The sequence below is a fragment of the Cherax quadricarinatus genome, chromosome 42, assembly GCF_038502225.1.
Source record: "Cherax quadricarinatus isolate ZL_2023a chromosome 42, ASM3850222v1, whole genome shotgun sequence".
Lineage (NCBI taxonomy): Eukaryota > Metazoa > Arthropoda > Malacostraca > Decapoda > Parastacidae > Cherax > Cherax quadricarinatus.
In genome coordinates this window covers 26,117,604-26,143,389 of record NC_091333.1, presented here as the reverse complement: position 1 = coordinate 26,143,389, position 25,786 = coordinate 26,117,604, and the positions used below count along the sequence as shown (strand labels likewise).

General features: G+C 43.9%; 1 protein-coding gene across 1 annotated transcript in view; it reads right to left on the bottom strand.

Moving 5' to 3' along the window:
- The window catches only part of LOC128695726 (vitelline membrane outer layer protein 1), a 79,637-nt gene that overhangs the window by 20,848 nt on the left and 33,003 nt on the right, over positions 1 to 25,786 (bottom strand). Inside the window, exons 2-3 of the mRNA XM_053786553.2 lie at positions 8,981 to 9,126; positions 8,354 to 8,530 (exon numbers count right to left, since the gene is read on the bottom strand). Coding sequence (XP_053642528.1) covers positions 8,354 to 8,530; positions 8,981 to 9,126 — 323 coding nt within the window. The remainder of the gene's footprint in view (positions 1 to 8,353; positions 8,531 to 8,980; positions 9,127 to 25,786) is intronic.

The window sequence follows — 25,786 nt, the reverse complement described above, 5'->3', positions numbered from 1 at the left end:
TGGTGACCCGGCCTTGGCTCCCTATCAGGGGAGTGTCTCGAGACTTAAGTCTCCCATGGGAGGAGGGACAAGTACCTCCTCATCTTTGGGACCAAGTGTCCCCAGGCCTAGCCACATTCCCCGCCCTCACGGGGCTCGTAGGGAGAAGCTAGGCCATATGAGTGATCCAGCTACATCAAGTGACCACCAGAGAATATCTGGTAAGTGGTGAGATTATGTACAAGTGTTTTTCCTTGATGGATATATCCATGTGTAACCTACCCCACCCCCCCTTCATTCAGTTAAACTAATATAATCTATACAGTCCACAATTAATTAGTAGCGCTGTACTTGAGGGTGCTACCCAATTTATACTGGTCTCGGATAGATATGGATAAGATTGTGAGGGTCGAGGGGGCCACCTGCAGTGACCAGAGGTGGTTAAGTTTTCTCACATGTCTACACGGGTGACTACGGTAAACAATATAGTTGTTGTCTCCCAAGGAGATTACTCGTATGCATGTAATGTTGAGGTATGTACAAGTAATCACCCCTAGAAAATTTTCCACACACTGTATGGTATCACCTGTAGGCCTAGTTCACAACCCGCTCTCCTCACTTTTATTAATAATAATATATTATAATCCCCTGTGGTTTTAGCAGTAATCCTTTTCCATTTCTTAACTTTTCTGCTCTCTGAGTTTAGGCTAATCCCTGATCTTTATTTCCCCTCACTGATCTACGTTCACTGCTAGTCACAAATCATTTCCCATATGGCACCCTCCATAACAACCGTTATTCTGAGCCTGGCACTCTACACTTAGCACTATAAAAACTATTTTTTTCCTCTTCAATGGACATTAATGCTTCCCTTCCGTGGGTTTAAAAACCGTATATGCACTTTAGGATTTCACACGCCTATTTTCCACACTCTGGGACAGTCTATTTAATCAAATATATTAATTATACGTGCTTCACGGGGACTATATTCCTAGAGGTCTCAGTTATTCTATTAACCTTACATACTCTTCTTCAGATTTGGGCTTATGTTTTTTCTTGAGCCATTTTTTTTTTATATTTCTATAAACACAGTAATATTGGCATCCATAAGATTTTCCAGATAGGGACATTAAATTGTGATAAATCCATTGAATACATTTTGAAAAAATCCTATAGTTGATTTTCAGTTTAGCGGACCAGATCAAAAAAAAAAAAAAAAAGGCATGAGACCTTTTAGTAAAAGGCTAAATAATCAAAATCATCGAAATATGAATACCGTAAAGTGTATGTTAGATTATTACTTATGTTTTCATGACAATAAATTAAATGTTAACTTGGTGACATCATGCGATAATAATACCTATTACAATAATTATAGGTTGCAGTTAGAATATGACGAATTAAGGAAGAATAAGATATCTAAAAATTTACGAAGTCGTTAGTGTAAAACATTTTTCCATTTATTATGTGTGGAAAATAAATTCCCATAATTATACTGTATATTTTTTTATGATTCAAATATACATGATTAATGCATTACTGTTGTTCTAAATTGTATTTTAAAGAGAACCAACAGGGAAGCTCTGCGCCAGCGCTGATGGGCAGGGGAGAGGTCAAGATGGGGCATCAGGGAGCAGGAGTGTTTGGAATGGAGTTAAGAGGCTGGGAAAACATGGGATCAGGAAATTGGCATTCACAGCGGCGTAAGGATTAATATAGGCCTCACTTCATAATAGGAAGTGTCAAAATTAGTGAATAATGGTAGGACCGGTGGTGACTGGCGCTTCGCCATGGAGTGTGTCCAGGGGAAAAATACCCATGATTTAATAATCACTCATCGGTCTCAGATCTTAATGGAGTGGCCTCCAATGTGTATAATAATTATGAGACATTAAACCGTATGGTGGGCTAAGAAGTAATCAGTGATAATAACACCAAGTTAAGAGAATGTGTGAAGTGAAATGAGTCGCCGTTCTCAGACTGAGCATCTGTTTACCTCGTGGTTCATGTCCCGAGGATAGTGAAGTTTTTATGGAGTCACGACTTCTAAACTGGGACAAACCAATGGAGTCCTGCTGGAATAAGAACAGTGTCGGTGTAGCAGGACATCGAAATGAGATGGTGAATGGAGGAAATAAGGAGCATCAATCACCCACAGTTAAGTAACCCTTCTAGTTGTAGCAGACTGATACTGGCCAGTTAGATATGTTGTAATTGGATAGGTGGTAGGTGATCCAGCTACATCAAGTGACCACCAGAGAATATCTGGTAAGTGGTGGGATTATATACAAGTGTTTTTCCTTGATGGATATATGGAAAATTTTTTAGGGTGTTACCTGTATGTACCTCAACATTATATACATACAAGTAATCTCACTGGGAGACAACAACTATATTGTTTACTGTAGTCAAGTTTACCTGGAGTTTACCTGGAGAGAGTTTCGGGGGTCAACGCCCCCGCGGCCCGGTCTGTGACCAGGCCTCCTGGTGGATCAGCGCCTGATCAACCAGGCTGTTGCTGCTGGCTGCACGCAAACCAACGTACGAGCCACAGCCCGGCTGATCAGGAACTGACTTTAGGTGCTTGTCCAGTGCCAGCTTGAAGACTGCCAGGGGTCTGTTGGTAATCCCCCTTATGTGTGCTGGGAGGCAGTTGAACAGTCTCGGTCCCCTGACACTTATTGTATGGTCTCTTAACGTGCTAGTGACACCCCTGCTTTTCATTGGGGGGATGGTGCATCGTCTGCCAAGTCTTTTGCTTTCGTAGTGAGTGATTTTCGTGTGCAAGTTCGGTACTAGTCCCTCTAGGATTTTCCAGGTGTATATAATCATGTATCTCTCCCTCCTGCGTTCCAGGGAATACAGGTTTAGAAACCTCAAGCGCTCCCAGTAATTGAGGTGTTTTATCTCCGTTATGCGCGCCGTGAAAGTTCTCTGTACATTTTCTAGGTCGGCAATTTCACCTGCCTTGAAAGGTGCTGTTAGAGTGCAGCAATATTCCAGCCTAGATAGAACAAGTGACCTGAAGAGTGTCATCATGGGCTTGGCCTCCCTAGTTTTGAAGGTTCTCATTATCCATCCTGTCATTTTTCTAGCAGATGCGATTGATACAATGTTATGGTCCTTGAAGGTGAGATCCTCCGACATAATCACTCCCAGGTCTTTGACGTTGGTGTTTCGCTCTATTTTGTGGCCAGAATTTGTTTTGTACTCTGATGAAGATTTAATTTCCTCATGTTTACCATATCTGAGTAATTGAAATTTCTCATCGTTGAACTTCATATTGTTTTCTGCAGCCCACTGAAAGATTTGGTTGATGTCCGCCTGGAGCCTTGCAGTGTCTGCAATGGAAGACACTGTCATGCAGATTCGGGTGTCATCTGCAAAGGAAGACACGGTGCTGTGGCTGACATCCTTGTCTATGTCGGATATGAGGATGAGGAACAAGATGGGAGCTAGTACTGTGCCTTGTGGAACAGAGCTTTTCACCGTAGCTGCCTCGGACTTTACTCTGTTGACGACTACTCTCTGTGTTCTGTTAGTGAGGAAATTATAGATCCATCGACCAACTTTTCCTGTTATTCCTTTAGCGCGCATTTTGTGCGCTATTACGCCATGGTCACACTTGTCGAAGGCTTTTGCAAAGTCTGTATATATTACATCTGCATTCTTTTTGTCTTCTAGTGCATTTAGGACCTTGTCGTAGTGATCCAGTAGTTGAGACAGACAGGAGCGACCTGTTCTAAACCCATGTTGCCCTGGGTTGTGTAACTGATGGGTTTCTAGATGGGTGGTGATCTTGCTTCTTAGGACCCTTTCAAAGATTTTTATGATATGGGATGTTAGTGCTATTGGTCTGTAGTTCTTTGCTGTTGCTTTACTGCCCCCTTTGTGGAGTGGGGCTATGTCTGTTGTTTTTAGTAACTGAGGGACGACCCCCGTGTCCATGCTCCCTCTCCATAGGATGGAAAAGGCTCGTGATAGGGGCTTCTTGCAGTTCTTGATGAACACAGAGTTCCATGAGTCTGGCCCTGGGGCAGAGTGCATGGGCATGTCATTTATCGCCTGTTCGAAGTCATTTGGCGTCAGGATAACATCGGATAGGCTTGTGTTAATCAAATTTTGTGGCTCTCTCATAAAAAATTCATTTTGATCTTCGACTCTCAGTCTGGTTAGCGGCTTGCTAAAAACTGAGTCATATTGGGACTTGAGTAGCTCACTCATTTCCTTGCTGTCATCTGTGTAGGACCCATCTTGTTTAAGTAGGGGCCCAATACTGGACGTTGTTCTCGATTTTGATTTGGCATAGGAGAAGAAATACTTTGGGTTTCTTTCGATTTCATTTATGGCTTTTAGTTCTTCCCGCGATTCCTGACTCCTAAAGGATTCTTTTAGCTTAAGTTCGATGCTTGCTATTTCTCTGACCAGTGTCTCCCTGCGCATTTCTGATATATTGACCTCTTTTAGCCGCTCTGTTATTCTTTTCCGTCGCCTGTAAAGGGAGCGCCTGTCTCTTTCTATTTTACATCTACTCCTCCTTTTTCTTAGAGGAATAAGCCTTGTGCATACATCGAGTGCCACCGAGTTAATCTGTTCTAGGCATAAGTTTGGGTCTGTGTTGCTTAGTATATCTTCCCAGCTTATATCGGTTAGGACTTGGTTTACTTGGTCCCACTTTATGTTTTTGTTATTGAAGTTGAATTTGGTGAATGCTCCCTCGTGACTAGTCTCATTTTGTCGGTCTGGGGCTCCACGCATACATGTCTGAACCTCAATTATGTTGTGATCTGAGTATATTGTTTTTGATATGGTGACATTTCTTATCAGATCATCATTGTTAGTGAAGATGAGGTCTAGTGTATTCTCCAGTCTAGTAGGCTCTATTATTTGCTGGTTTAAATTGAATTTTGTGCAGAGATTTAAAAGCTCGTGTGAGTGTGAGTTTTCATCAGAGCTGCCTCCTGGTGTTATTACTGCAACAATATTATTTGCTATATTCCTCCATTTTAGGTGCCTTAAGTTGAAATCCCCCAGGAGCAAGATGTTGGGTGCAGGAGCTGGAAGATTTTCCAGACAGTGGTCAATTTTTAACAGCTGTTCCTGGAATTGCTGGGATGTTGCATCCGGAGGCTTGTAGACTACCACAATGACTAGGTTTTGGTTCTCGACCTTTACTGCTAAAACTTCCACTACGTCATTTGAGGCATTAAGCAGTTCTGTGCAAACAAGTGACTCTGCAATGTACAGGCCAACCCCCCCCTTTTGCCTGTTCACTCTGTCACATCTGTATAGGTTGTAACCTGGGATCCATATTTCGTTGTCCAAGTGATCCTTTATGTGGGTCTCAGTGAAAGCCGCGAACATTGCCTTTGCCTCTGCAAGCAGTCCACGGATGAAAGGTATTTTGTTGTTTATTGCTGGCTTTAGACCCTGTATATTTGCAAAGAAGAATGTTATCGGACTGGTGGTATTGTTGGTACTGGGGGGGGATTTTTTTTCCGGCATTAGTATCTGTATCTGTTGGTTTGGAGTGGAGGCCATCGACTGTGGTTCCACTCCAGGAATGACTGGATTTGGTGTACGATTTCTGCCATTTCCTGCCAGTTTTTTTTCCTTCCTGGCACTAAAAAACCTCTCCCTCTTGAGTGGCTGTGGCTACCCAGGTTTTCCCATGGCCTGGATGTTTTGTATCTTTTTGTCCCCTTTAGATGGTATGCCTGGCAATTTAAGTTATAGCACAGTCTTTCCTGTACTGAAGAGGTACACATTTCAGGGTGAAAAAGCTTACAGGAAGGGAGTTTGCATTTTCCTGTTGTCATATGGGCATGACATTTTCTAGGGTGGTCATAGTTGCATGTCCCATCTGTTTTTCCAGATTTCCCATGCCAGCAGATACCAAGTGCATAGTATGTGCACAGGCTTGGTTTCCGTTTGCCTTGGGTTTCTGTGACTGTATTCCCTGTTGGTGCATGTTTCCCTGTCTTATTCCTATCCTCCTTAGCACCAACAATGGAGCTCCCACCAGTTGTTTTTGGTAATTTATCCTCACTATTGCTATTGGAGTCCTCTTGTTTGCTATTTCCTGCGGTATTTCTGGTTTGCAATATTGGTTTTATCTTATCTTTGACTACACTTGTTTCCCTACTATGGCTCCTGTCCTCTATGAGGTCATTTATATGTATTCCTTCCTGCGTATAATTCCCGACTACCTGGACAAAATCTCCAGCTTCACCATTACTGTCTCCCAGGACAATATCTCCAACTTCACCATTTCTGTCTCCCAGGACAGCACCTCCAGCTTCACCATTACTGTCTCCCAGGACAGCACTATCAGCCCCACATTTACTGACTACCAGGACATCACCTCCAGCCTTACAGTTTGTGACTACATGGCCAGTATCAAGGGCAGTACCATTCAGCCCGGACTTTTTATGTTCCCATCTGTTGTAGAAAGCTTCCAGGTTTTCTATGAAAGCAGCTTTGATGTTATCCTCTTTTAATACCCTTGTGATTTTAGTCCACAGATTTTCCTCATTTGGGCATACCCAAAAACACTTCTCTGTTTTAATACTGCTTGTAGCTAGTTCTGGGATATCTGCACAAGGAGCGTGACACCAATTTCCACAAAAATGACAATTTATCCATGTGGTAGCCCGTTTGTTTGACTGACCACAGACTACACACAGCTTCATAATGATTTGAATGGTTGATTTACTGCAAGTCTACTAGCAACCTCTTGAATATTATATTAATAACCTTAAATGAAGCTCTAGCTATTTGTATTTCTGTTTCTAACTCTTTTTGTATATTGGACAGCTTACCGTCACGTTCCTGATTTTTAATGTTTGTGTTTATAAGGGCGCCTACAAACCCATCCGTTTACAGTCTGCTTTATTGTCCAACGAAACTGTTTGAAACCAGTCCGGACCAGGGTTCGGACCAGTCAAGGGTTCGGACCAGTCGATCTGCTCTGATCAGTGGGTCACTTATTTAAAACATACTGGTCGGTGATTTGAGCTAACACATGAAGGATCTACTGGAAATTATCTACCCGAGTAATATGTGATTTGACTGATACAAAAGTATAACTTGCGTGTTGAAGAGCCGGTGATATCTGGCAGCTCCTACAATGACGTACAGTCGACCTCTTTGTTTATCAATCGCTGTATCTGGCTTTTCTATTTTTGTTTTTCCGTCTCCACCACAATAAATGCTATATTATCACTATAGTTGACTGGTGCAAATTTTGGAGGAAGGACGCTTTTTCTGTAGTAATAATTGCTTCTCGTTGTGTATATTGCGACCGCTGGTAACTACAGGTTATATGAAATTCACAGTAACGTCTCGTATTTCAAGAAAAAGAAACTAATGAAAGTCACTCCACTCCACTAAGTACCATTATAATACTGGTTAGTTGCTACTACAACACTGTATTCTGCTATTCACTGGTATCACTAGATTATATGCGAGTACACTAGCAGGCCAGGAAGATTATTAAAAACAGCTGACCTGTGGTAAGTTTCTGGCGACTTCTGGCACCTGCCTCTATAGGCTTATCACTTCATTTACAAATTCACCTGTTTTCAAATGACACTTTAGCCTTTATCATCAATATACTAGGGAGCCACTGTAGTATACACTATACACTATGTATACTCAATGCTTTCAGGGAGACTTTCTTTCCTCTGACACAACGTTCAATTATTATTATTTTTTTCACACGGGAAACAGGCCTATGATTCCCCTCTGGCAGTAAACTCTGCTAGGTAATGCACACTAATTCTCCTTTTTTGACTCAGTATATAATGTTTTCCGCCCAAGATTGGTTCCAGGCGCTAGAGGGATGTATCGTATAGGATTGATGACACAAATTAAAGTTCTAGCACGTAAGAGCGACCGTGAAAACACCAGAAAGCCGGGAGCACAACAAGGCACGCTGACGGTGAACGCCAATTTCCTGGTCCCATGTTTTCACAGCCTCTTAAACCCATTCAAAACACTGCCGCCTCCCTGCCCTAAGTCGACCTGTCCCCCCTGCACATCCGCGCAGGCGCAAAAGGGAACCCTGATGGTTCTATTCAAAATGCAATTTAGAACAACAGTAATGCATTAATCATGTATATTTGCATTATAAAAATATATACAGTATAATTATGGGAATTTATTTTCCACAGGATATATGGTACAGTGGTACAGGATATATGGTACAGTGGTTCAGTGTTTCTGAAAAAGGCAAGAATAACAATTTGTGCGATAAACACCCTTAAAAACTAGAGCTGCTGTTAATCTTACATTCAGTAGTGTCGTTGAAGCCCAGACACTTGCTGTGCATTACGACGCAGGTGAAAGTATACACACGGCCACAACAACTTACTTTGAGATCGTATCCAGTGATGAAGCCGGCGTCACAGTGGTGTGAGCCGGTCCAGCTGCCCCAGGTCATTTCAGAGGAGGTGACTTCAGCTGTGTGGACGCCCTCGGGTGTGCGACAGAAGAGCTGGATGGCGTTGACACTCGTATCATCCTCACCTAAGCCCAGTTGATCTTCTAACTGTGACAAACAATGCAATCTATCAGAACACAAGTTCCACAATAATTAAAGTGCTATAATACTTTCTTTTCGTAAACACATCAAGAGCGATAAATACACCATCTCTGAGAAATGAGGTTTTCACAAAATTGTGTAATAAATATTGAGGCTTGATCCTGCAACCTGACATACGAGAGGTCACAACTGAACTGACCAGCTCATGGAGGATACAAACTCTTGAATCAGATTGCTTGCCAAGTTACATCTTAATATTCCCGAAAACTACTTACTCAATTTTTTCTGACAGCGTATACGCTGTCAGAATTGTTCACCGTCTATGTCCTAGTTAAAAAAGTGTCATTCATTATTTTTATAAGTAATCATTAAAAGAAAAATACAAATTTTACTAAGGGCAAAGAAAAAGTGCAGAAATCAGTAAAAAAAAATTCAATTTAGAGAGAACAAACTTACCCTGATCTCAAAACCATAAGCGTAGGAGCCGTTAGGGCAGCTGTCGGTGCTCCCCCAGAAGCCCCAGTAAGTGGCCCCCAGAGAGTGGATGTAGTCGTCTGGGTTGTAGAGGTGGTCGCCAGGAAACACCTTGTTCACACCATCACCTGCACCGAAGTATATAACACCGCTTGATCAAAACCAACATCAACACAAAGTTCAGAAAAGCAATGGAAAAGAAATTAAACGAGGACTCCAGGAAAAAAAAGCTTAGCATAAGGTATTGTGCAGCTGCTCGCCGACTTGAGCAATCCTCTCCCTTAGTTGTTGACAGTTTAACCCTCTCCAGGAGTTGTTCACGGTTTAATACTCTCCAGGAGTTATTCACAGTTAAACCTCTCCCGTAGTTGTTCACAGGTAATCCTATCCCGGAGTTGTTCACAGTTTAATCCTCTCCCGTGGTTGTTGACAGTTTAATCCTCTCCAGGAGTTGTTCACAGTTTAATCTTCTCCAGGAGTTGTTCTAGGGCAGGGTAGATGCCTGAGCCAGAGCTTGTAGCTCACAAGACTTTCATTCCCATTAGCCCCCTTGAGGCGAGGATGGCAGCCCAGAGACGCATAGCTTCTCCCTTCGAGCCCTGTGAGGGTGGGGAATGTGGCTAGGCCTGGGGACAGTTGGTCCCAACGATGATGGGGTACTTGTACCTCCTCCCATGGGAAACTTAGGTCTCAGACACTCCCTCGACAGGGAGTCAAGGCCAAGCCACCATTTGGAAAAGGCCCGGGCTGGAAGAATACCGGCGAATCGACAAAAAGAAAAAGAAAAAAAGAACAGGAGCAGCAAGTGTAGGGAAATACAACATACCCAATGTTTCAAATGTTGCAGGAATCGATCCCAGACCCCTCAGCGAGTGAGCTTAAGATACAGACACATACACACACACACATAATTTCCTCACTATAAGAACACAGAGAGTAGTCGTCAACAGAGTAAAGTCCGAGGCAGCTACGGTGAAAAGCTCTGTTCCACAAGGCACAGTACTCGCTCCCATCTTGTTCCTCATCCTCATATCCGACATAGACAAGGATGTCATCCACAGCACCGTGTCTTCCTTTGCAGATGACACCCGAATCCGCATGACAGTGTCTTCCATTGCAGACACTGCAAGGCTCCAGGTGGACATCAACCAAATCAGCATATGATGTCAACGAGATAAAGTCAGTTGATCAAATGAAAATGCTCGCCCACAGATGGCTCCAACTTCATCCTGTTCCCTACTTGTATGTCTCATAACAATAAAAATGCTTTCAAATGAGCTGATGTAGGTAACAGCTCTTAGCTTGCCAATAAAGTTAGGAATCCTTAACCTGTAAATAGCTTGTCAATAAAGTTAGGGATCCTTAACCTTGTCAAACCCTGTGTAAAAAAAAAAAAAAAATCTTTCAGTGGGCTGCAGAAAACAATATGAAGTTCAACGATGAGAAATTTCAATTACTCAGATATGGTAAACACGAGGAAATTAAATCTTCATCAGAGTACAAAACAAATTCTGGCCACAAAATAGAGCGAAACACCAACGTCAAAGACCTGGGAGTGATCATGTCGGAGGATCTCACCTTCAAGGACCATAACATTGTATCAATCGCATCTGCTAGAAAAATGACAGGATGGATAATGAGAACCTTCAAAACTAGGGAGGCCAAGCCCATGATGACACTCTTCAGGTCACTTGTTCTATCTAGGCTGGAATATTGCTGCACACTAACAGCACCTTTCAAGGCAGGTGAAATTGCCGACCTAGAAAATGTACAGAGAACCTTCACGGCACGCATAACTGAGATAAAACACCTCAATTACTGGGAGCGCTTGAGGGTCCTAAACCTGTATTTCCTGGAACGCAGGCGGGAGAGATACATGATTATATACACCTGGAAAATCCTAGAGGGACTAGTACTGAACTTGCACACGAAAATCACTCACTACGAAAGCAAAAGACTTGGCAGACGATGCAACATCCCCCCAATGAAAAGCAGGAATGTCACTAGCACGTTAAGAGACCATACAATAAGTGTCAGGGGCCCGAGACTGTTCAACTGCCTCCCAGCATACATAAGGGGGATTACCAACAGACCCCTGGCAGTCTTCAAGCTGGCACTGGACAAGCACCTAAAGTCGGCTCCTGACCAGCTGGGCTGTGGCTCGTACGTTGGTTTGCGTGCAGCCAGCAGCAACAGCCTGGTTGATCAGGCTCTGATCCACCAGGAGGCCTGGTCACAGACCGGGCCGCGGGGGCGTTGACCCCCGGAACTCTCTCCAGGTAAACTCCAGGTAAACTCCAGGAGCTATGAATAGACCCCTGCAACCACAATTATGTAACTACACACACACACACACACACACACACAACAGGCCTAGTGTCTACTCGACATGTGCCTAGGACAAAATGGGAACTATCACACACACACACACACATACACAAAGTTGCAGACACACATGGCTCCGGGAACCTTAGTGTTTTTAGGATGTGCATTAGCTGCTAGCAGCAACCAGTGGTAGTGACAACGTCAGTGAATAATCCTACAAGTGATAACCAAAGTTATTAGTAAAAAAAAAAGGTAAGGAGAACTTGCCCCAATAGGATGCCTTGCTGATTCCGTTCCATTGAGAACTACACTTAGAGATCTACCATGAAGGTAATCACTGAGGAGACATAACGTAGAGCCTGCAATTCCCAGTGCTTGAAGTTTTGCTAAGAGGCCCTGGTGTCACACCCGGTCGAAAGCGCCAGCAATGTCCAGTGCTACCACACAGCTGACCTTGGATTCATCCAGTGACTGGTGCCACTTAGTCGAGAGGTTTAACAACAGATCAGCAGGAGAGTAACCTTTCCTGAAGCCATATTGACGATCACAAAGTAGTGAGTGGTAGTCAAAAAAATCTGTCATTTGTCTTGAGATTATTGACTCAAGGATCTTGCCAGTGATTGACAGGAGTGACACTGGTCTGTAGTTGCTGATTTCTGCTCTGCTCTTCTTTTTGTGAACAGGGACTACATTTGCCTCTTTCCATAGAGAGGGTCATTTACACTGTACTAGGCAGTGATGAAAGATGCGAGTTAGAGGTGCTGCTAGCTGGTCTGCACATCTTCTCAGCAATCTTGGGCTCAACTTGTCTGGGCCCACAGCCTTTTCTTGGTCAAGCGATTTAAGAAGGAAATACACCTCCTCCTGCCTTATTGTCACCACTGACAGTTTTGACACAGTTCTTGCAGCAAGTGAAGGAGGGTCCCTTGCTGGATCAGGAACTTGCATTTTGGTAGCAAAGTGTTCAGCAAAGAGGTCCGCTTTCTCTTGACTACTAGTAGAGGTGGTCCCATCCTGTCGATTTAGAGGTGGAATGAGTTCATCAGGCAGATAACCTTGTCTGTCCTTGACCAGGGACCACCAGGTTTTGGAGCCTACCCTACCTGATGCTAGCTTTCTTTTAGTGTCCACCTCTCCCTCCCTCCCTCCCTCCCTCCCTCCCTCTCTCTATCTCTCTCTCTCTCTCTCTCTCTCTCTCTCTCTCTCTCTCTCTCTCTCTCATCCTCGCCTTCCATTTATCTTCCCTCTCTCTCACCCCCCTCTCTCCCCCTCCCTCTCCCTCTCTCTCTCATTCTCTCTCTCTCTCTCTCTCTCTCTCTCTCTCTCTCTCTCTCTCTCTCTCTCTCTCTCTCTCTCTCTCTCTCTCTCTCTCTCTCTCTCTCTCTCTCCCTCTCCCTCTCTCTCATCCTCACCGGAAAAGTAATGTGAAGGATCTGGGAGTGGTAATGTCACAGGATCTCACCTTCAAAGACCACAGCAATGTATCTACCTCATCTGCTAGGAAAATGATAGGATGGATAATGAGAACCTTCAAAACTAGGGACGCCAAGCCTATGATGATTCTCTTCAAATCGCTTGTGCTCTCTAGGCTGGAATACTGCTGTACACTAACAGCCCCCTACAAAGCCGGCGACATTGCAGACCTGGAGAGTGTACAAAGAACTTTCAAGGCACACATAAGTGCAATAAGGCACCTAAACAACTGGGAATGGTTGAAGGTCCTTGATCTGTATTCCCTCGAATGCAAGCGAGAGAGATACATGATAATATACACTTGGAAGGTCCTGGAGGGATTGGTACCAAACCTGCACACGAAAATCATTCCATATGAAAGCAAAAGACTCGGCAGGAGATGCAGCATTCCCCCGATGAAAAGCACAGGGTACAACGAGTACACTGAGAATCAACACAATATGTGTCTGGGGCCCAAGACTGTTCAATTGCCTCCCAGCATACACAAGGGGGATTACCAATAGACCCTTGGCTGTCTTCAAGAATTCACTGGACAGGTACCTAAAGTCAGTACCTGACCAAGCAGGCTGTGGTTCGTACATCAGCTTGCATGTGGCCAGCAGTAACAGATTGCTGATCAGACACGGCTGAGAGACAAACTGGAATTTCAGAGTGTGTACCTCGACCGAGACAGAATGCGAGAGGAAAGGAGGATACTGAAAGAGTGCAAAAACGAAAGGAGGAATGGGAGGAAGTGACAAAGAAAAGTAGAATAACCCAGACAACCCCCAGAAACACCAGCAGAAGGACTCCAACCACGACAACCCCAAGGCAACTGAACAATCTAAGCAAACAATCACACACTGATCCCTCTGTCCCCACCCCCACACCATGAACCCCAACCCTACAGCAACCCCCTATGGAAACTCTGCCCCCACCACAACCCCCCATAGGCCCCTGCCAGGGCTCCTGCTCTCCCAACCCCAATATCCTCCCAGGGTCACAGTTTTGGAACAGAAGTTGAATGTTTGGTACGTGAATGCAGACGGAATAACGAACAAATATGAGGAGTGGCATGAAAGAATCAATGAGAAGTCACCAGACATCATAGCAGTCACTGAAACGAAACTCGCTGAGACAATAACAGATGCAATCTTCCCACCAGGATATCAGATCCTGAGGAAAGACAGGAGCAGGGGGGAGGAGGGGTTGCATTGCTCATTAAATACCGATAGAAATTTGAGGAAATGGAAGGCATGGATGAGATTGGAGAAAGAGAATACATAGTAGGTACACTTCAGTCTGGGGAGCACAAGGTAGTCATTGCATTGATGTATAATCCACCACAGAACTGCAGGAGGCCGAGAGAGTAACAGAACAATGGTGGACACACTGGCTGAGGTGGCAAGAAGAGCTCACTCGAGCAGAGCAAAGTTACTGATTATGGGAGATTTCAATCACAGGGAGATCAATTGGGAAAACCTGAAGCCACATGGGGGTCCCGAAACATGGAGAGCCAAGATGATGGATGTGGTACTGGAAAACCTCATGCATCAACATGTTAAGGATATTACCAGAGAGAGAGAGAGGGGAGGATGAACCCGCAAGACTGGACCTCGTGTTCACCCTGAGCAGTTCAGACATCGAGGACATCACATGCCCCTAGGAGCTAGTGACCATATGGTTCTGTGCTTTGAATATACAGTAGAGTTACAAGTGTAAAGTAAAAGGACACAAGTACAACTAATGTGACATTTATTGTGGCAACGTTTCGCTCTCCAGGAGCTTTATCAAGCCATTACTGGCTTGATAAAGCTCCTGGAGAGCGAAACGTTGCCACAATAAATGTCACATTAGTTGTACTTGTGTCCTTTTACTTTACATATTGTCGGTAATTCTACCAACTTTATTACAGAGTTACAAGTGGAGAGGGTAACATGAGATGAATGGAAAAAGCCAGACTATAAATGGGGGGACTACATAGGTTTGAGGAACTTCCTGCAAGAGGTTCAGTGGGACAGAGAACTAGTAGGAAAGTCGGTAAATGAAATAATAGAATATGTAACAACAAAATGCAAGGAGGCAGAGGAAAGGTTTGTTCCTAAGGGCAACAGAAATAATGGGAATCCAGAACGAGCCCCTGGTTTACCCGACGGTGTAAGGAGGCAAAAGTCAAGTGCAATAGAGAATAAAAAAGAACAGGAAGCGAAGAACACAGGAAAATAAGGAGATTAGTTGAAGAACCAAGAACGTGTTTGCACAGGTAAGGAGGAAGGCCCAGTGACACTATGAAAATAGCATAGCATCGAAAGTCAAGTCTGACCCGAAACTGCTGTACAGCCACATCAGGAGGAAGACAACAGTCAAAGACCAGGTGATCAGGCTGAGGAAAGAAGGTTGGCAACTCACAAGAAACAATCACAAGGTATGCGAGGAGCTCAACATGAGATTTAAGGAAGTATTTACAGTGGAGACAGGAATGGCTCTGAGAAGACAGCACAGAGGGGAACACCAACAGGGAATATACCAACAGGTGCTGGATGACATACAAACAATGGAGGAGGAGGTGCAGAAGCTGCTATGTGACCTCGATACCTCAAAGGCGAAGGGTCCAGACATCTCCTCATGGGTCCTTAGAGAAGGAGCAGAGACGCTGTGCATGCCATTAACCACAATCTACGATACATCCCTTGAAACCGGTCAACTACCTGAAGTATGGAAGACGGCAAATGTAGTCCCAACTTTTAAGAAAGGAGACACAAATGAGGCACTAAACTACAGACCAGTGTCTCTGACGTGTATAGTATACAAAGTCATGGAGAAGATTATCAGGAGGAGAGTGGTGGAGCACCTGGAACAAAACAAGATTATAAACAACAACCAGCACGGATTCATGGAAGGCAAATCCTGTGTCACAAACCTTCTAGAGTTTTATGACAAGGTAACAGAAGTAAGACACGAGAGAGAGGGGTGGATTGATTGTATTTTCCTGGATTGCTGGAAGGCCTTCGACACAGTTCCTCACAGGGGATTAGTGCAGAAGCTGGAGGATCCGGCACGTATAACAGGAAGGGCACTGCAATGGATCAGAGAATACCTGACAGGGAGGCAACAACGAGATGAGGTATCACAGTGTGCGTCTGTGACGAGCGGGGTCCCATAGAGGTAAGTCCTGGGACCAGTGCTATTTTTGATATATGTGAAAGACATGATAGAAGGGATAGACTCTGAAGTGTCCTTGTTTGCAGATAATGTGAATCTAATGAGAAGGATTAAATCGGATGAGGATCAGGCAAGACTACAAAGAGACCTGAACAGGCTGGACACATGGTCCAGCAACTGACTTCTCGAATTCAACCATGCCAAATGCAAAGTCATGAAGATTGGGGAAGGGCAAAGAAGATTGCAGACAGAGTATAGGCTAGGTGGACAAAGGCTGCAAACCTCACTCAATGAGAAAGATCTTTGGGTGACCATAACACCGAGCACGTCTCCGGAGGCACACATCAACCAGAAAACTGCGGCAGCATATGGGCGCCTGGCAAACTTGAGAATAGCGTTCCAATACCTTAGTAAGGAATCGTTCAAGACACTGTACACTGTGTATGTCAGGCCCATACTGGAGTATGCAGGACCAGTTTGGAACCCACACCTGGTCAAGCATGTCAAGAAATTAGGGAAAGTATAAAAGTTTGCAACAAGCTTGAAGGAAGGTCCTGGAGGGATTGGTACCAAACCTGCACACAAAAATCACTCCATATGAAAGCAAAAGACTCGGCAGGAGATGCGATATTCCCCCGATGAAAAGCAGGGGAGCCACGGGTACACTGAGACAACACAATAAGTGTCTGGGGCCCAAGACTGTTCGGTTGCCTCACAGCATACATAAGAGGGATTACCAACAGACCCCTGGCTTTCTTCAAGAAGGCACTGGACAGGCACCTAAAGTCAGTACCTGACCAACCAGGCTGTGGTTCCTAAGTCAGATTGTGTGCGGCCAGCAGTAGCAGCCTGGTTGATCAGACTCTGATCCACCATGATGCCTGGTCTCAGACCGGGCCACTGGGTGTCAGCATAGTTGCTGATCCCCTACATGTGTTGTATAGCTTATCTGAGTATCATAGTACCATCCATATGTTTTACATACACGACCCCTTTGCTAGGCTTAGTGACTAGTTTGTACGATGTCAGGCGATGCCTCATTTCCCATTAGACCTTCCAGGCAACAACAGGCAGTTTAAGCGTTCCCTTCTCACACTCTGCAGTATAGTGTTACTGTGGAAAATATTTTAATTTTCCGAAGCTATGGTGCCTAATAGGTGTTTAATGTGTCGATATGGGTCAAAAATGTATTTGAAAATAGGATAGAACCAAGAGTTCCCTTTGCGCATGCGCGGATGTGCGGGGGTAGAGGTCGACTCGGGGCATGGGAGAGGCGGCAGTGTTTTGAATGTAGTGAGGAGGCTGGGAAAGCATGGAACCAGGAAATTGGCGTTCATGGCGGCCTAAGGATTACTATAGGCCTCATTTCATAATAGGAAGTGTCGTAACTGTTCCTGGTGGAGAGTGAGGGAACGTGATTTACGGGACCACCGTAATAGAGTGGTAAAATGAGTGAATAAGGGTAGGACCGGATGACTGGCGCGTCGCCATGGACTGTGTCCCGGGGAAAATTACCCTTGGTTTAATCATCACTCATCGGTCTCAGATCTTAATGGAGTGATCTCTAATGTGTATAATAATTATGAGACATTAAATCGTCTTGTGAATTGTAATGTAATTAATGATAATAACGCTAAGTTAAGAGAATGCGTGAAGTGAAATAAGTCGCCTTGCTCCGAGTGAACACGCTAGACCATGTTGTTCCCGTCACGAGGAAAGTGAAGTTTATTGAATCACGACTTCTAAATCGGGACAAACCAACGGATACCTCGTCCTGCTGGAATAGAACCGTGTCAGTGTAGCAGGACATCGAAATGAGATGGTGAATGGAGGAAATAGGGAGCATCAATCACCCACAGTTAAGTAACCTTTCTAGTTATAGCAGACTGATACTGGCCAGTTAGGTATGTTTTAATTGGATAGGTTATGGGTGATCCAGCCACATCAAGTGGCCACCAGAGAATATCTGGTAAGTGGTGGGATTATGTACAAGTGTTTTTCCTTGATGGATATATCCATGTGTAACCTACCCCCCCCCTTCATTCAGTTAAACTAATATAATCTGTACAGTCCACAATTAATTAGTAGCGCCGTACTTGAGGGTGCTACCCAATTTATACTGGTCTCGGATAGATATGGATAAGATTGTGAGGGTCGAGGGGCCACCTGCAGTAACCAGAGGTGGTTAAGTTTTCTCACATGTCTACACGGATGACTACGGTAAACAATATAGTTGTTGTCTCCCAATGAGATTACTCGTATGCATGTAATGTTGAGGTATGTACAAGTAAACACCCCTATAAAATTTTCCACATCTGCCCGTTGGTCCTTCCTGAACCGGATGCAATCAGTTTAAAAATTAATTGAATTAATTACTTAATAATTATGTGACTGATTGAAGGGAGTGGGTATAGGGTACACAAGTTTAATCGATCGTGTGGTGGATGATAATTAGCCCAATTAATTGCTAGCACATGTGTGGCTAGGATTTATACAAGTGTAAAGTGCAAGAATTACTCTTATAAGGCGCCTACTTAAGTTGTACAATCAGTGATTAATAATTCTCTAACCATGACTGGATCTGATGGAGTTAATGTGGCTGACAAGTCCGTGAATATTAGAGTAATGAAAGCATCATTACAGGTTATTAAAGGCCATGTGACGAAGGCATTTGATTTAATGAATCAAAGAACCGTGAACCCTAATGAATTAAAGTTATATTTAGATGCTTTAGAGAGTAGATTTGATTGGTACAAATTGTGGTTTAAAGACTGTGAAAGAGATCTGCTGGAGAATTGTGCAGATGGAATGGAAATGAATGTTTTAATTAATCAACATTACGAATTGGAAGAAAAACTGTCTTGTAAAAGTAAGGCTTTGAATAAATTAAAGGGTGCAAGCCAGGCAGTTGATCAACCTATTAATGCAATGGGTGGGTTTGCCAAAACCTCCAGAGTACGGTCTGGAGAAAATCAGACTAGGTCGGCAGGAATTAATTGTTCAATTGCAGACCAGTCAGCCAAACAGTTCTAAGGATATAACACATAATGACTCTGAAGTATCTGTCAAGTCTCAAAAGGGAAAAATAATCCCAGTGGTAATAATCATAGTTAAGAGTTAAATAGGCACATATCAAGTCAGGAATCAGTAATAGTGGTTCCTCACATCAAGGTAAGAGGAATAAGTACCTCAGTAAGGGTAACCCAGTTAATAAGAGGTCAGGCAAGGAAAAGAGAGACTGCCTCTTCTGCCAGGGTACTCATTTCACTAAAAATTGTAATGCCTATAATTCATGGGATATTAAAGTGGAGAGGATGAAAGAACTTGACAGATTTATCAGATGTCTAGACAATCATAATGTAAAGGATTGTCATACCAAATTGAACATTTGCTATCAATGCAACAAGAGAAGGCACCATACAGTTATGTGCAGGGTTGTATGTGATTCTTATAATAATGGTGACAATAATGATAATGTTAATAACCCTGACACTACAGTGACTGATGTAAAGGTTGCACCTAATGGCAATAATGATGGCCTAGATGAGGTAGCCTTGCCGGTGTTGGATGTAATAATTCAGGATAAAGGGCATAAATCCAAAACCATGCGGCGTCACTCTCCTCAACACTGGTACGGGCCATGTAATATATGGCAGACTACCGCCTAGTAATAATGACTAGAGGAAGTAGTGAATACAGTCACGGTGTCTTACTCATAAAAGGTCAACCCAGTACAAGTATTCTTCTATCGAGAATGATGTTGAACCAGTCTAATTTGTGGGAGCTGAACAGCATAGGGATTAATATAAATGAGGAAAGTCCAAATGATTCCATTACTCAGGAACAATACCTGAAGGATGTTAAATTTGAATCTGGACATTACTGGGTGCGACTTCCGTGGAAGCTCAACCGTCCAGAATTATCTACTAATTATAGGATGGCGTATGGACAGTTAACGGGCCCAGCTCTGCGAACTGAGCAAGACACCAAAATTGTTGACTGCTTATAATGATATTATTAATAAACAGTTAAATAATAAATTGTTCTTACTTCAGGCGATGATAAATGCACACCTTAAGTGCACAGGTGGTCCACTGAGCGAAGTAATTGGGTAAATAATCTTATGTGGACAATTTCCGGGTGAGACATCAACTGAAGAGGAACTAATGAGGATATGTGAAGGGGTTAATGAAATAATGCAGTAATGTGCTGGGGTTGACTTGGGATACTGAGAGAGACTTGTTATTGTTAAAGTCTCATAATTCCAGTATGCCCAATAAATTAACCCAGGGAGCATAGGCTTATGCCCCTGAGAGAATGGAACAGTAATTAGTCCATCTTGAGGGATCAATAAATATGGATGGCCATGGAGTTGAAGTGCCTATATGCAGTAATGTGCCATAGCCATAGTGCCTAATAGGTGTTTAATGTGTCGATATGGGTCAAAATGTATTTGAAAATAGAATAGAACCAAGAGTTCCCTTTGCGCATGCGCGGATGTGCGGGGGTAGAGGTCGAATCGGGGCATAGGGAGGCAGCAGTGTTTTGAATGTAGTGAGGAGGCTGGGAAAGCATGGAACCAGGAAATTGGCGTTCATGGCGGCCTAAGGATTACTATAGGCCTCATTTCATAATAGGAAGTGTCGTAACTGTTCCTGGTGGAGAGTGAGGGAACGTGATTTACAGGACCACCATAATAGAGTGGTAAAATGAGTGAATAAGGGTAGGACCGGATGACTGGCACGTCGCCATGGACTGTGTCCCGGGGAAAATTACCCTTGGTTTAATCATCACTCATCGTTCTCAGATCTTAATGGAGTGATCTCTAATGTGTATAATAATTATGAGACATTAAATCGTCTTATAAATTGTAATGTAATTAATGATAATAACGCTAAGTTAAGAGAATGCGTGAAGTGAAATAAGTCGCTTTGCTCCGAGTGAACACGCTAGACCATGTTGTTCCCGTCATGAGGAAAGTGAAGTTTATTGAGTCACGACTTCTAAACCGGGACAAACCAATGGATACCTCGTCCTGCTGGAATAAGAACCGTGTCGGTGTAGCAGGACATCGAAATGAGATGGTGAATGGAGGAAATAGGGAGCATCAATCACCCACAGTTAAGTTACCTTTCTAGTTATAGCAGACTGATACTGGCCAGTTAGGTATGTTTTAATTGGATAGGTTATGGGTGATCCAGCCACATCAAGTGACCACCAGAGAATATCTGGTAAGTGGTGGGATTATGTACAAGTGTTTTTCCTTGATGGATATATCCATGTGTAACCTACCCCCCCTTCATTCAGTTAAACTAATATAATCTATACAGTCCACAATTAATTAGTAGCGCTGTACTTGAGGGTGCTACCCAATTTATACTGGTCTCGGATAGATATGGATAAGATTGTGAGGGTCGAAGGGCCACCTGCAGTGACCAGAGGTGGTTAAGTTTTCTCACATGTCTACACGGGTGACTACGGTAAACAATATAGTTGTTGTCTCCCAAGGAGATTACTTGTATGCATGTAATGTTGAGGTATGTACAAGTAATCACCCTTATAAAATTTTCCACAGTTACCATCCAACAAGTGTGTTTAACTCCAACCTTCATGTCTCCATGAACCCTTTCCACAAATGGTGCCAGCGGAGGGCCTGTAATTCTGACGATTACAGCGATTTCTAGAGATAAATTTCTACTGAGCCGGTCGCCATTTTGTGACATTTTAGGCCTCCCGAGATGGGTGATGCTCAACATCCCAAGCCAGCTACCCCGAGCAAGCGTTCACCAACCTATTGCTTCCTACTTACTGGTCAGTCTCTGTGTATTAGTTTTATTTGCTAATTTGCATTACTTCCAAGGAGTTGACCTGGGTTTACAAAGTAAGCCAAGCCACCAAGCCAGTCTGTGGGGGGAGTCCAGCCCAGCTCTACATCATTCCAGCCTTGCCTGCTAAGCCAGCTTTCCACCCCTGTTGTGCTCATTGTTACAAGTTCTCAAGCCAGTCTGTGTGAAGGGTTAAGCCAAGCCAGCCAGCAACTAACCCAAGTGACTTAACCCAGTACTCAAGCAAGCCACGTTGGTACAGTCTTCACTCTCGCTTTGTGCTTCCAGTTCAAGCTGTTCTGAGTGTTTTACCATCCCTGTGGTGTTGTGGTATTTTGTGTTTTTTTTTTTTTTAGCCAGCCCGGCTTAGAAAATTTTCGTGCCTAGTGTGGGTGTCAAGTGGCTTATGCCGTTCATTCCATAGGCCCACGCGGTGTCTCAGCATGACTGCCTCAAGCACTCACCCACCTTCCCACTACCAAGATCCTGGAACCTGGATCCTGGAACCTGGAATGCAGGTGGGAGAGATACATGATTATATACACCTGGAAAATCCTAGAGGGACTAGTACCGAACTTGCACACGAAAATCACTCACTACGAAAGCAAAAGACTTGGCAGACGATGCAACATCCCCCCAATGAAAAGCAGGGGTGTCACTAGCATGTTAAGAGACCATACAATAAGTGTCAGGGGCCTGAGACTGTTCAACTGCCTCCCAGCATACATAAGGGGGATTACCAACAGACCCCTGGCAGTCTTCAAGCTGGCACTGGACAAGCACCTAAAGTCGGTTCCTGACCAGCCGGGCTGTGGCTCGTACGTTGTTTTGTGTGCAGCCAGCAGTAACAGCCTGGTTGATCAGGCTCTGATCTAGCAGGAGGCCTGGTCACAGACCGGGCCACGGGGGCGTTGACCCCCGACCTCTCGCCAGGTAAACTCCAGGTAAAACCACTGTATTTTATTTTACTCCTATCACGGGTTCTAACACCATATTTTACAGACCACATAGGGGGTCAAGAGACAAGAGTGTTCCTTTGACCCTGTGCACCTACGTAAAAGCCTCCTGTGTGAGTCTATTGTCGATTTAAGTGCAAATTCGTCGAGGCGTCAATGTGTTGAGAGTAGTGGAGTGCCGTGCCAGCTACAAGCAACCTTCCCCCCACCTCCCACACTATTCTCATTCTCCACCAACATCACTACAGTGATAATATTTTTATAGAGACATTTGCGATTGTTGAGACAATTTTGCAGTGATTCCTGAGTGACATTTCTTTTCAGTGACTCTTTATCAGTGTTCATTGTATCCTGTTTGCAATATTTTTTTTTATCTTTCTTCAGTGTTAATTTTTGTTCTTTATTTTATGTCTGTTGTATTGTGTTCATTTTTTTTTTATTTATGTGAAGTAAGTACTTTTCAGTTTTTCCTTGTTGTGTGCAATATATAAGCAGTATAAACTTGTGTTTACACTTCACAGTATTGTGTTCCTTGCCTAGTAATTTATACAGTGAAGTAATTCAGTAACTTGTTATCTTATATTCTGCATCACAACTCAGTGTTGTCTCAGTTTTTTTTTCTCCAAGCATTTGTGTATTCTTGCTGTTTTTGTTTTCATTTATTTGCCATTTTTTTTGTGTTAGTTAGTTTAAAATGTTTATTATGCACCCCATACCCATCCTGTGGGCGGTAGTCAAAAGATTACAGAGGTACATAATTGGTCCAGGGACTGGACTCCAAAGTTTTGATAGCTTAGCAAGTTACAGAGGTAATGAACTCACAATTTACAAAGGTAATGAACTCACAATTTACAAAGGTAATGAACTCCAGGTAGGTCTGGTCACAATCATGACAAGTTACAAAGGTATTTACAGATTACAGAGGTACACAATGGGTCCAGGGACTGGACCCCCAAAGTTTTGATAGCTGAACTAGGTACAAAGGTAATGAGCTCACAAGTTACAAAGGTAATGAATACTGTAAGAATGGTTACTTACGTTTATACATGGCTACAATCATGAACAAATTACAGTGTAATGAGCAATTCACACTTCCACACCCGGTCACAACTGTAGTGAGTTATTGGTGCAAATATTGATTGTTGAGTCACACACACACACACACACACACACACTCACACTCACACTCACACACACACACACACACACACACACACACTCACACTCACACTCACACACACACACACACTCACACTCACACACACACACACACACAGGATCAAATGGAAGGACAAGCGCACCCCCCAGAAACACCTGCAGAAGGACTCCAGCCACGACACCCCCAAGGCAACTGAACATTCCAAACCAACCATCACACACCGTTCCCTCTGTTTCCACCCCCCGCACCACAGTTACAGTATTAGAACAGAAGTTGAAGGTTTGGTACACAAATGCAGATGGATTAACGAATAAACATGAGGAATGGCAAGAAAGAATCAATGAGAAGTCCCCAGACATCATAGCAGTTACAGAAACAAAACTCATGGAGACAATAACAGATGCAATCTTCCCACAAGGATACCAGATCATGAGGAAAGATAGAAGGGGTAGGGGGGGAGGTGGGGTTGCTCTGCTCGTAAAAAACAGATGGAAATTCGAGAAAATGGAAGGAATAGATGAGACAGGAGAAAGAGACTACATAGCAGGTACACTTCAGTCTGGGGAACACAAAGTGGTCATTGCAGTGATGTATAATCCACCACAGAACTGCAGGAGGCCAAGAGAGGAATATGAAGAGAGCAACAGAGCAATGGTGGACACACTTGCTGAGGTGGCAAGAAGAGCTCACTCCAGCAGAGCAAAGTTGCTGGTTATGGGGGATTTCAACCACAGGGAGATTGACTGGGAAAACCTGGAGCCACATGGGGGTCCCGAAACATGGAGAGCCAGGATGTTGGACGTGGTGCTGGAAAACCTCATGCACCAACATGTTAAGGACACTACCAGAGTGAGAGGGGAGGATGAACCAGCAAGATTGGACCTTGTGTTCACCCTGGGCAGCTCAGACATTGAGGATATCAAGTATGAGAGTCCCCTAGGAGCTAGCGACCACGTGGTTCTGTGCTTTGAATACATAGTAGAGCTGCAAGTGGAGAGAATAACAGGAGTAGAATGGGAAAAGCCTGACTATAAAAGAGGGGACTACATAGGGTTGAAGAACTTCATGCGGGAGGTCCAGTGGGACAGAGAACTGGCAGGAAAGCCAGTAAATGAAATGATGGAATATGTAGCAACAAAATGCAAGGAGGCAGTGGAAAGGTTCATTCCCAAGGGCAACAGTAACAACGGGAAGACCAGAACAAGCCCCTGGTTTACCCGACGGTGTAAGGAGGCAAAAACAAAGTGCAATAGAGAATGGAAAAAGTACAGAAGGCAGAGAACACACGAAAATAGGGAGATCAGTCGCAGAGCCAGGAATGAGTACGCACAGGTAAGGAGGGAGGCCCAGCGACAGTATGAAAATGACATAGCATCGAGAATCAAGACTGACCCGAAACTGTTGTATAGCCACATCAGGAGGAAGACAACAGTCAAAGACCAGGTGATCAGATTAAGGACAGAAGGTGGAGAACTCACAAGAAATGATCAGGAGGTATGTGAGGAGCTGAACAGGAGATTTAAGGAAGTTTTTACAGTAGAGACAGGAAGAGCTGTGGGAAGACAGCACAGAAGGGAACATCAAGAGGGAATATACCAACAAGTGTTGGATGACATACGAACAACTGAGGAGGAGGTGAAGAAGCTCTTAAGTGACCTTGACACCTCAAAGGCGATGGGACCGGACAACATCTCCCCATGGGTCCTTAGAGAAGGAGCAGAGATGCTGTGTGTGCCTCTAACCACAATCTTCAACACATCCCTTGAAACTGGGCAACTACCTGAGAAATGGAAGACAGCTAATGTAGTCCCGATATTTAAGAAAGGAAACAGAAACGAGGCACTAAACTACAGACCTGTGTCTCTGACATGTATTGTGTGCAAAGTCATGGAGAAGATTATCAGGAGGA